The sequence below is a fragment of the Equus quagga genome, chromosome 10, assembly GCF_021613505.1.
Source record: "Equus quagga isolate Etosha38 chromosome 10, UCLA_HA_Equagga_1.0, whole genome shotgun sequence".
NCBI classification, from domain to species: Eukaryota; Metazoa; Chordata; class Mammalia; order Perissodactyla; family Equidae; genus Equus; species Equus quagga.
Window position 1 is genome coordinate 92,039,807 of NC_060276.1, and position 12,551 is coordinate 92,052,357.

The 12,551-nt window shown below is 40.9% G+C and overlaps 1 protein-coding gene across 7 annotated transcripts in view; it reads right to left on the reverse strand.

Annotated features, from left to right (window-relative positions):
- SYTL5 (synaptotagmin like 5) overlaps positions 1 to 12,551 on the reverse strand; it is a 261,691-nt gene that overhangs the window by 103,524 nt on the left and 145,616 nt on the right. For 6 of the 7 annotated variants that reach the window (XM_046673686.1, XM_046673687.1, XM_046673684.1 and 3 more), the window contains 3 exons: positions 8,607 to 8,722; positions 7,038 to 7,146; positions 4,071 to 4,205 (listed from right to left, as the gene is read on the reverse strand). In XM_046673686.1, coding sequence (XP_046529642.1) covers positions 4,071 to 4,205; positions 7,038 to 7,146; positions 8,607 to 8,722 — 360 coding nt within the window. The remainder of the gene's footprint in view (positions 1 to 4,070; positions 4,206 to 7,037; positions 7,147 to 8,606; positions 8,723 to 12,551) is intronic. The other variant, XM_046673690.1, reaches the window with a different exon arrangement.

Consider the following 12,551-nt stretch of genomic DNA (forward strand, 5'->3'; position numbering starts at 1 on the left):
GGAGAGAGAAGGGTAGTGCTTGGAATGAGGGTGAGGACCAGCTTAGAGCTGGTGTGAATGGTGTAGTCTTCTTTGGGATCAAAGCCAATCCAAGTAGCTTGTGAGGCTTCATAGAGACTGACAGTCAGTCCCTCGTCTCCTAGAGAGCAATTGAGAATAACTAGATAAAAGCAGTATGTGTTTGGGGTGGGGGAGGGAGGCAGGATGAGAAATCAGTTGGTTATGAGAATGTACAAGGTCTCATGGCAAAACACTTGCCATATCCTCCAGTATCATGATAGAAATGCTGCTGAGAAACACGACATCATCCTTTATCCATTTTTACTGAACAGAGGGAATTTTAAGTTCAAAGTTGTACTTTTCCTTTGTGTTTTTAGGGCACATTGTTGATATCCTACCCAGATCCCCTCGCACCAGCCCTGTGTGCCCATGGCTAGCTTCTGATTGCTTTTTTGCTAACGGTCTGCACTGTGACCTTCAGAGATGTGCCGTTACCGCAGGAGCTAGAGGCCCAAGAGACGCTTTGGAGTGTGTTTCTCCCAAGCCCCCACAGTAGAGTTGCCAGATAAAATACAGAACTCCCAGTTAAATTTGAATTTCAGATAAACAATGAATAATTTTGTTTTTGAGGAAGATTAGCCCTGAGCTAACATCTGCTGCCAATCCTCCTCTTTTTGCTGAGGAAGACTGGCCCTGAGCTAACATCCGTGCCCATCTTCCTCTACCTTATATGTGGGACGCCTCCCACAGCATGGCTTGCCAAGAGGTGCCATGTTCGCACCGGGGATCCGAACTGGCAAACCCCAGGCCACAGAAGCGGAATGTGCGCACTCAACCGCTGTGCCACCAGGTTGGCCCCTGAATAAATTTTCACTTTAAAAAATATACTAAGATTGATAAAGTTTAGAAATGAAAATAATATTTCATGGGACATACTTATAAAAAAAAGCAGTTTATCTGAAATTCAAATTTGCCTGGGCATCCTGTATCTTTATTTGCTAAATTTGGAAACCCTACCCAAGGGAATCTGTAGTCAATGACTGATTGGTATAGGAATGCAATGGTCCAGCTCCTCAAAATGGAAAAACTCAGAGATATAATTTATGCTCCCGAGTTTCTTGCAGGATCAAGCTGAGTCCTCAGACTCAGACCTCACCTGAGATAGCACCATTGCTTAGTTTCTTCAATTCTGCTTCTCCTACTCCCTTACTGGTTTCTCCCGAAATCATTTCATTAATAAATCACTTACTTATGAATCCTTGCCTGAGGGTTCATTTCTGGGAGAGCATGACTTAAGATAGAGATCTCACAAATGACACCAAATCGACAACTTGACACAAAGTGAAAGGGATTGGGAGTCACTGCCTTGAAGAGCATTCTGTTTATTAACTATGATTTACATTCATATTATTTTAAAAAAATCTTCTTTGCCTTGTGTATCATGTCCCTAGCAACCAGGGAAGAGCCATGTGCCATGCTCTACTGAGAGGCTGCTGGGCTTTGCCTAAGTCATTCATACTTTCCCCTGCTTTGAAACTACTGAAAAGACATAAAGTCAACGAGGCATCTGATAAAACATCATTTCCACTCTGATATGACACAAGTTTTTAAAAGAGAATGTCCAAGCCCAGCTGCTCCAGGAAAAGAGCAACGAACCATGAAGAAATATACATTGTGGAGGAGAAAGGGGGATTAAATGCCAAGCTGGGTCAGATAATAGACCAAAGAGACTGGGATCTTACAATCTCTTTCAGGGAATTTGCTGTTCCATATTCTAAAATGAATTACAGGGGAGAACTGCAATTCTGTTTGCAGAACCTAAGGAGATAAGAAAGTCCGCCAGTTTTACTACTTTGCTTTGCAGAATTACTGTAAATCCAAGCAAACAAAAGGGAGTTAACAGCTTTAGGTGATGGGAGTTAAGAAAAGCTGAGTCACCTCCTGCCCCAACTTCCTAAGGAATAATTTTGGGATAGTGTAACTCATCTCACCGTGGCAGTCCATTAATGAGTCATCACTGGGATAGGTGCACGTTCTGGGAAATGGACATTTTGCTCTACTGATCTCTCAAACATCTTTATGCTCTTTCTTAATGAAAAAACATTGCTCTTGGCATGCTTAAGCCAAAGCACCTCTGACTACTATATTCTCATTAACTGTAAACCATTTCAGGTATTTACAATTTAAAAGATAAAATCTATTTAGGGACCTCCTTCCAGTCTACAACAAGAACAAGAAATCCCTTGATCAATACACCAGTATTTGGTGAAACATGTCCATATGGCTTTACAGCTTTATGGTTATTTATACTTGGCAGTAGATAAGACACAAGGAATAACCCCAAGCAGACAGATTCTGGAAGAACAGTATAAGCACTGTGATATTAGAGAGCACGCCCCTTATTCTTATTGAGTAACTGTAAGATAATTTCAAATGGAACAATCTAATTTAGTTAGTTGGGCCAGGAGACTTTTTGGTTTTTTTTAACAAGGAACTCTACCTTTCCTCTTTTTATATATATTTTCCTTCTCAAATGCGAACCCGAAGTGTAACCCAAGATGGACCATCCATGGAGTCTCTAGGAGGCTGAGGAAAAATAGCAACACTAAGCTAGTCGCTTATCATCTCTAAATAATTTTGATATCTGGGAGTCAGGAGTTCAACAATCAAAAACAAAAATGAGATTTCTATATAAATTTGTTTGTGGGACACACACACCAAAAGACAGCATGGGGTTACCCCAAGGGAAGTCAAAGGAAACTATTTCAAGGACAAAAGCAACCATAGCTTCCATTTTTTATCATAAAGGAAATATATCTGCATTCTTTTTTTTTCCTCCCCAAAGCCCCAGCACATAGTTGTATATCCTGGTTGTAAGTCCTTCTAGTTCTTCCATGTGGGATGCCGCCACAGCATGGCTTGATAAGCAGTGTGTAGGTCTGCCGCACTCAGGATCCGAACCAGCGAACACCGGGCCATCAAAGCAGAGTGTGCAAACTTAACCACTACACCACCAGGCTGGCCCCTCTACATTCTTGAAAATTTGGAAAATACTGAATACAGAGACGAGCTTTTGACAGTGGATGATAAATGATTTATTTTATGCTTCCTTAGTTTTTTCTGTGCAGTTTTACAGAAAGTGACACTAGTTTGCAGGAAGGCTATAGGGAAAAAAAGAAATAGGTATGGAGAGTCACCATGAGAAAACCCCCAATAGCCAAAAGAGTGTTCCCTCTAGGAGAATTTGCTGTTCCGTATTCTAAAATGAATTACAGGGGAGAATGCAAATCTGCTCGGAGAACTTAAAGAGAAAAGGGAGTCTGCCAGTTTTACTACCTGGCTTTGCAGAATTACTGCAGGTCCTACCAAGCACAAGTTTATTCCTTGTGTTTATCCAGGTTAACATTTGGACAAACCAGTGAAATACGAGGGTTGATATTTTTTCTCATCGCTGGCTTTGATAATACACTAATCATGGAAATAAGCCTTGATGTATGCCCCAACAGGATAAAGAAAATCCTAATACGAAATGACTCTGCTCTGGCTCTCCTTTCTATTTCTCTTTACTCTTTTTGACAAGGTGATAGCTCTGTGCCTGGGAGATTCTCACCTGGCCCCACTGATAACAAGTTAGAGGAGGTGGAACTAGTGGAATTTATGGAAATTCTCTGAGGCGATTCAAATGACAAAATTATTAATAATTTTTAAAAAGCTGCAAGGAATGTTTACGACACTTAGAAGTTTCTTTTCCAGAAGCTTAAACAGACAAAGATGAAGAAACCAATGAAAAGAATTTATTTTCCCTGTACATCTCCATTTGAACCGCAGCCCTGAGTCCCAAAACATAAAGTCGCATACCTACAGGTGACACACATGATTTCAATCACTGTAATTCCAGAAGTGTAAGTGCTTTCCAGTTCAACTAAAAAATATCTGCTTGGCTTTTCACATTATGTGTTATGAGTTCCCCAAGAGGCAATACTTTACAGGTACCTAGAAGCATTGTTTAGGTGGAAATACATTGACCTTGTTCTCAGAGAACCCCATTGCCCAATCTGTATGTGTCTTACCTGTCTGAACCAGGGGCTGACTTTAAACTCCGAAAACTTTGGCTGTCTAAGTCCAAGCTGTAGCTCCGCCCACTTTCACATTTTGGAGTTATGATTTCTCCTCTGGTTGCTGATCTGAACTTGCTAAGAAGAAATCTGAAATTATATATATAAATGTATTTAAAAGTAAGATAAGAAAGAAAGCATTGGAAAATATCATTTCAAGAATACCATTTCTTGTACTTTCAACAGTAAATGATTCTTCAATAAAGCAGCCTTGGGGCTGAGAGGTTCCGGGGAGTTCCCAGTGCCTCTGCAGTATAGTGTCAAGGGTGGTGGGGGAGGAGGTTATGACATTCTCCCAAGGTCATACCACTTGCTGGTAAGCCAGGCCTCTGTCCCTGCTAAGAAAAACACCATTGACTTTGGGAACTCACCACTGTCACCCAAGAATAGAGAAGTATTGCCTGGGCTGAGCCTGTAGGCAAGGGTGCTGAGTATAGGGAGCTTGAACTCACCTTGCCCAGAGAGAGGAGCTAGGATGGTCCTCTGGGACAAACTGAGGTGGCAACTTCCTAACTACAGCTCCATGAGAACAGCACCTCTGCCCCTCTTGTTCCCTACCAAGTCCCCTGAGCCTAGAGTGGTGCCTGGCACACACTAGAATCCAACCAGTTCTTGTGGAATGAATGACCGAACCCATGTGGTAGAAACCATCTTCACAACTGCCATGACATCTCTCCCTGTAGGAACGAAGTTTGAATATGGAGTATCTCATGGGATGAAATTTGATTGCATTCCCATTTCACTAAATTATTTGGAACTTAAGCAAAAATAGCTTTTCAGGAACTGAGGTTCAAGTCATGATCCAGGCTACTAAATGCCCAAAACATGGGGGTTTCCAAATGAGCTTTAATAAAAAAAACCCACAACAATATTCTTTTTGTGATGGCATTGGGAGAGACCAGTTCATTTACTTGACGTTCTATAGTTTTCTAGGTGTGGGGGAAACGTATTCCAAATGTACTGGGGCAAATTTAATAGAATCTGCCAAGTTGTCTCTGCTTCAAAGACTCCTGGAAGAGTGTCTTGTCAATGTGTCAGAAGCTTCAATTTCACTGGAAAATTACATTTTTGGTAAAAATAACTTTTAATGTAATGTCAATCTATGCTCCCCTGAGAATCACCTTGTACGTGTCCCCACTTCCACAATTCTACTTAAGGTGTCTCCTCCACCTGGAATCAGTCTTCTCCCCCTTTTGCTATCCTGGACCCCATCCACTTTTCAAGGTCCTCATCAAGTCCCATTTACAATTTGGTGTCTTTTCCCAAGGCCCCTGTGCCCTCCCAACATTGATTATCTAAGCCACTTATTTAATCTTTACTCAGTTATTTATCGCCTCATGACATCTCTTGTAGTTAGTTGACACCTTGCCATGTTTTAGAAAGCCTTTCTGGCAGCTCATACTGTCATCTTATATTTTACTAAAATTCCTCCATATGTTATTTTTTCAGGTGTGTACCTTTTCTTTCCAACTAGGTGTTATATTTCTTGAAGACTGAGAACCATCAGATCCTAGTTTTGGGTTCCAGAAGGGCTCTGTCGAGTGCTTGACTGTTTTTAACAATTCAGGGTGCGTATAATTCATCATGTTGGTGAGTTGCTTATTGTCTCCCAGCTCCAAACCCAGCATTCTGTAACCTATGCAGTTATGTCTGGGATGGGGTCTGCAAACTACAGCTCCTAGAAGCACTTGTGGGCTCTGAGATACTTATTCACTCAAGCCATTGATGGTTTTGATGAGCCAGGCACCATGCTGGATGCTGTAGTACAAAACCAAAAAAGTCACAGGTCCAGCACTAAGGGAGTTTACAATTAACTGTGGGTGGGGAGGACTGGGGGAGGGGGCGTCAGAGTGCAACCTAGTAAGTGATACACAGGCACAAGGCATTGTGGGAGCCCTCAGGAGTGACAAATGGATTCAATATGGTAGGAAGGATCAATGCATAGGATGTATAGTCACTCTAAGCTATTTTTCCCATTCATTTCTGCTCATTAATGAAGACATGGTTAGTCATGAGTGTTTGACTTAGATGACATTTAGGTTTCGTTCCTACTCACAGTTTATGATTCTAAAACAACCCAGACTTTCTGTCAAGCCAGCTAAAGGCTCAGACATTGGTAGTCTCTCACATTGGCTCCCGCTGAGAGAACGAAGCAATGCTACCTGGAAAGGACCATAAAGTGACTTGGTGAATATGAGAACTCTCACTACCTCAGCCACAAAACTGGCCGACAGCAGTCTGAGAAATGAAAACTCCAAAATGCAGGGCTGTGAAGCAGCAGTCTGCCTTTTGGTCCTTACAGCCTGCATCTGGGGAGCACTTTTCTCCCTTGCTGGAACCCTCTTGCCCCCAGGTCTCCAGTGCCTCCTTGAATCTTGCTTCCCTATGTGCCTCCTATTCCTATTCTCAGTACTTGACACATATACTTGCTTTCCGAATTAAGTTACTGAGGTGGCCAAATGTGATTTTTTTTTCCTTAAGAAAGCCTGTATTTTAAACAAAGCGTATAATGTTTTAAGCCCAGTTAAGATATGGGCTTGGGTGTTTCACATATCAGCACTCAGCCTGAGGGGGTGTTGATACTCTACAACAGGGGCAGTCATCGCCTCTTTATAGACAAGACTGGTCCTGGCAGAACACCTTCTACCTAGAAGTCATGGGAAATTTGGTGCAACGCCAGATACACCAAAAGAAAGAAAAACTCTTACATGTTCAGGTCAGAGGGGAGCTTAATTTACCTAAGACTGAAAGTAATTAAAACTGCATTTCTTGAGGAGAAGGATAGGAGAGTGTTGCCCTGGTCGAGTTTCTGATCTTCTCTGGGTCACCGAAGTGACATCAGACTTAAAAAACTAAGGAATCTTTATTTCAGCAATATCTGGAACAAAGATCAAAAATTCCCTCGGCAAGGCTGTGTCTTACCCTTTTCTCCTGGGCCCGTCATGGCTGGCCTTCTGCCCAGCAGAAGGTGAAGTGTCTGACTTTTCTGCATCCTGACGGGTTTGCTCTTGGCTTTGTATTTCTTCAGCTCCTCATTAAAAACAACGAGAAGACAAATTTACATACAAAATGGCCAGAAATGAGGGCAATTTTCTATTCTGCATTCACTTCCCTACATTAGCACAAAACAAAGAAGTCTATAATAATTGGCAATAACAGTCCCATCCCAAATTTCCTGGTCGCATAGTTATTTTTAATCTGTTGAGTGTTCTGGAGTTAAATGAGGACCAAGATCAGGACTCCTCTGTGGGAGGTGTGCTGAGATAAGCTTTCTAGACAACTACAATGGAAGAAGGATACATCAGCCCTCTACAGATATTTTTAAGGCAGAGGAGCATGGGTTCATGAGAACTGCAAATCCCTAGAGACTGAATTCTAGCACACGATTCTAGAAACAATACCCTGATTTCTGAGCACATAAGTCAGACTTCCTGGGAGGGTGGGTCCCTGTGCACGCACCTTGTGACTTGAGGGAGAGTCTACACTCTGGAAGATGCTGAGGTTTGAGTGGAGGAAGCAGCCACGGCTAACTGCTTAATTCTAACTTGACTCCACTCTGTCCCTGTGCGGTATGAGACCTGATGTTACCCATCTGGGAAAGCCCTTCCTTGCTAGTATCACATCCAGAAGTGGCACTGGAATCAGTTCCAAGCCTCCAGTCCTATGTGCCAGACTTAAAACTAAAGGCATTTGTCTCCAGTATATGAAAGACAAAATTGCCTCAGAACAGGCAAAAAGATGCCTGCTCCACCTTTATTACACCATACATGAGAAATATGCTCCTAAATGCAAGTTTCACTTGATAATTAACCAATTAAATTGCAGTATGAACGCACAGAATAGCATTTCTAAAGTGGGGTGTTATTTGCATTTGGTGCCAGTATAATTCTTCATTGAATGAAATTGTCCTGTGCATTTCAGGGCATTTAGCATCTCTGGCTCCTGTCCACTAAATGCTGTTAATTCCTCTGAGTCATTGTGACAACTAGAAATGCCCCCTTGCATTTCTAAATGCTCCCTGGCTTAGGGGAGGGGGGCAAAGGATATAATATCACCCCTTGGTTGAGAACACGGAATTGGAAAAAGTAACATTTAAAAGAAATTTAAAATACATTCTGTTGAAAAATCAAGGATTGCTTTCACAATGTGAATCATTTAATTCATCTGTTTTATGTTACTTTCTTAAATGTTTAGTAAAAGATTGCAAGTGCCTTCAGGAAAAGAACTGTCTGTGATGAAGACAAATGACTGCTTTGAAAATCTCAGTGTGTCAGATATATGGAAAATCACTGTGGATTTTATTTTCTACTGACTTCCTCTTCTTCCCTTGTATGAATTGCAGATTTAGATTTTATGCTAAGGAGTTTTGAAATGACCTAAGGGATTCAAGGAATTCAACTGTGCTCATTTGCTACATAATATAGGGAAGTTATTTAGCTCACCAAAATGAAGATTAAAACAGTTTTGAAACCAAATAACTGCTTTAATTACCTGGACTTCTTCTTAAGATGGACTGTCGGACAACATCAGTGCCCAGAACATTAACTTGCTTGAAACGCTTTGCCTTTTCTTCAAAAAACCATTCACCAGTTACAATCCTTAGCTGCCTACGCAAGGGAAAAAGAGAAAGTACTGAAATTTAATTATTTAGCCAAATAACTCTCAAAAATCCCTAATTAAATAAAAAATAGCTAGTTATTTATAGAGTCCATCTGAATCTCTGGAGTATTTTATGGTGATTAGAACGGTCACTATTAGTTGAATATATACCATGTACCAGGTCCTTGCTAATTGATCTTCATACTTATATTTTTATCCACATAAAAACCCCATATAAACATTATTATCCCCATTGTCTAGATGAGGAAACTGAGACTTAGAGGAATAAAATGACATGCCTCACATTGCATAGCTGGTAAATGGTAGAGCCAGGATCCCATTCCAAGCATTCTGGCCTAGGGTTCAAGTTCTTAACCACTGCATTAATGGGTAAATGATCTTCAGTGGAAACAATGGGGAACAAGTGAAGGTTTTGAATGACAAAAGGGCCATGATCACACTGTTTTACAAAGATACCTTGATGTGATATAATGACTGGGTTAGAGTGAAGAGAGAATAGGACAAAGAGGCAGGTTGATCATGGCAATAGTCCAGGAGGGAGATAACAAGATCCAAACTAGGACAACAGCAAGACTAACAGAGAGGAGGAGATAAAAATGTAGGTGGTAGAAGGGCCTGCCTGGATCTCACAATCAATTGAATGTTGAAGGTAGAAAAGAAGGATCTTTGAATAATCATACCCATCTTGTAAGCCCCACCAGCAACGGTTCCACAAACCCTTTACCCCAGTTGCATAGGTCTATTTGCCATTCTCTGAACATGGCTCATTTTCCCAACACCTCTATGGAATATTATAATGGAAAATGAAGTTGAAATGTAGGATAGGGTTATCCCATGGAAATCTTTGAATGTCACACTAAGGAGTTGACATGCCTTCTGGAGGCAATGGGGAATTCTAAGAGTTTTGCTAAAGTTCAGGTTGGATCATATAATCTCTGGAGCATTATATGGAGAAAGGAGAAACCAGAAACAGGTAAGCCAACTAGGAAATTACTGCAACACATAGGATAGAAAATGATGAAGATGTATATCAGGGTATCACAGGGGAAAGGTGTGAAAACAAAGATAGATACTTGGGCCATTGAGAATGAGAACAGCAAGACTGGTGACAAGTCTGACGTGGCAGTTGAAGAAAAGCAGCTGAGCGTCAAATAGAGATGTCTAACCCTAGAGTACTATATGCATATGATTCAGTAAGTAACTGGACTTAGAAAATAGCAACTGGATATATAAATATAAAAAAATTACTCCATATATGGGGGCCGGCCCTGTGGCATAGTGGTTGGGCTCAGCATGCTCTGCTTCAGTGTCCTGGGATTGTGGGTTTGGATCCTGGGCGCAGACCTACACCACTCATCAGCCATGCTGTGGCAGCGACCCACATACAAAATAGAGGAACACTGGCACAGACGTTGGTTCAGGGCTAATCTTCCTCAAGCAAAAAAGGGGAAGATTGGCAACAGATGTTAGCTCAGGGCAAATCTTCCTCAGCAAAAAATAAAAATAAAAATTACTCCATATATAAATATATGTAAAAATTACTCCAGAAAAATATGTCAATTTGTTCCCCACAGCAATTACCTTCAAGTCCTACTTCTGAATGTAGGAGACAAAGGTAAATTATATATGAAACACAGTTTTATTACTGGCAAAAATGTGAAAATGTTATCCTTGGAGCAAATTATTCACTGAAAGGAAAGACCATAACATGCACATCTCAGATTTACTTCCAAGTAACTAGATTACCTATTGAGAAGCAAGGACTACTGGATTAGCTCCAAACCTATATAAAATATACTTATGGAATACATAAAATCTAAAAAGATCTAATTTAACAAAACTAAATGCTTAAATGGGTTAAATTATTTCTGCATATATCTCAAGTGATCTATAGACTCATACATTATTACTTATGTGGAAATCCAGGTGGTAATTGTGCCATTCTAAATTTTAAAGATGTCCCCTCAAGATTCCTGTCCCTTAATTATTCAACCAAATGCTAATCTAGGTATTGCTATGATTGACCTTTGCAGACAAAACTAAAGTCACTAATCAGCTAACCTCAATATAGGAGACTGTCCTGGATTATCTGGGGCGGCCCAAAGTAATTACTGAGGTACTAAAAACAGAGGAAGAAGAGGGGCCAGCCCAGTGGCGCAGCGGTTAAGTTTGCATGTTCTGCTTCGGCGGTCCAGGGTTCACCTGTTTGGATCCAGGGTGCAGACCTATGCACTGCTTGTCAAGCCATGCTGTGGTGGGCGTCCCACATATAAAGTGGAGGAAGATGGACATGGATGTTAGTTCAGGGCCAGTCTTCCTCAGCAAAAAGAGGAGGATTGGCAGCAGATATTAGCTCAGGGCTAATCTTCCTCAAACAACAACAACAACAAAAAACCAGAGGAAGAAGAAGTTAGACACTGTGACCCTGCAGAATGGGAAGTCAGAGAGATTCAAATGTGAGAAAGATTTGATACACTGAGAATGTTCTGAGATGTAGAGGTCCACATATAAGGACCAGAGAGAGAGGCCTCTAGGAGCTCAAGCTAGGGCTCTTAGCTAATAGCCAACAAGGAAATGTGAGCCTCATTCCTACAGCCACAAGGAATCAGATTCTGCCCACCAAAATGAGCTTAGAAGTGGGATCCTCCCAAAGCCTCCTGATAGGAGCTCAGCCAGCAGACACCTCGATTTCAGCCTTGTGAACCTTGAGTAGAGAAACAAATCAAGCCAATCGAGACTTCTGAGCTACAGAACTGTGAGATAATATATTTGCATTGTTTTAAGTTGCTAAATTATGACAATTTGTTGTGGTGGCAATAGAAAACTAAGACAATAATTAAACATAGAAATATATTTGTTTTAATATTCAACTCAGGAAATGACTTTCACAGGTTGTGAGAAGACAAATATGGAAAATTCAGAAAAACAATAGAGCAGAGTAGGCAAACTATGGCCTGTAGACCAAACCTACCCTACTACCTGTTTTGTACAGCCTACGAGTCAGGGATGATTTTTATGTTTTCAAATGGTTGGAAAAAGTCACAAGGAGAATATTTCATGACATGAAAATTATATGAATTACATTCAAAATTCAGTTGATAAATAAAGTATTATTGGAAGATAGCCATGCTCATTTGTTTATATATTGTCTCTGCTTGCTTTTCTGCTACAACTGCAAATTTGGGTAGTTGTAGCAGAGACCATGTGGCCCACAAAGTCTAAAATATTTACTGTCCATCATTTTATGTTTAAAAAAATTTGCCAACCTCTGCAATAAGACAAAGAGTTTACACAAAAAGAAACAAGAACGGGGGAATAATACAGATTAAGGATAGAAAACTACCCAATAGTGGCATGCCAGAGTCTCAGCTTTTTTCCCCCCTTTTTGTATGTTCTTGAGATATGGGGTGAGGTGGATAGCACAGTGACAGCAGTTTCATGTGTGACAGGGGACAGTGGGACACATCCAGTCTACATGCCCTAGGAAATGGGCCTCCATATCATCTTTACACATATGCCTAGAGCTGCCAACATCTAACACAAATAAGATCTTCCCAGAATTATTAGTGATTACCTCTTGCTATCCTTGTAAGAACAATAACTATAATCCTTATATTTGGTCAACTCAGACATGCGCTTGAGTCATTTGTCGTTTCAGAGCTCTGCAACACCAGAACAATCTCTTGGGATTATGCCTTTTCCACCTTATCAGGTCCTGGAGGTAGCTGGAAAGCTTAGTAGAAGAAGGGCGAACTAATGCCTAGCGAGTGCATACCATGCACAAAGGAATGTGCTAGGCATTTTATATGATATCTC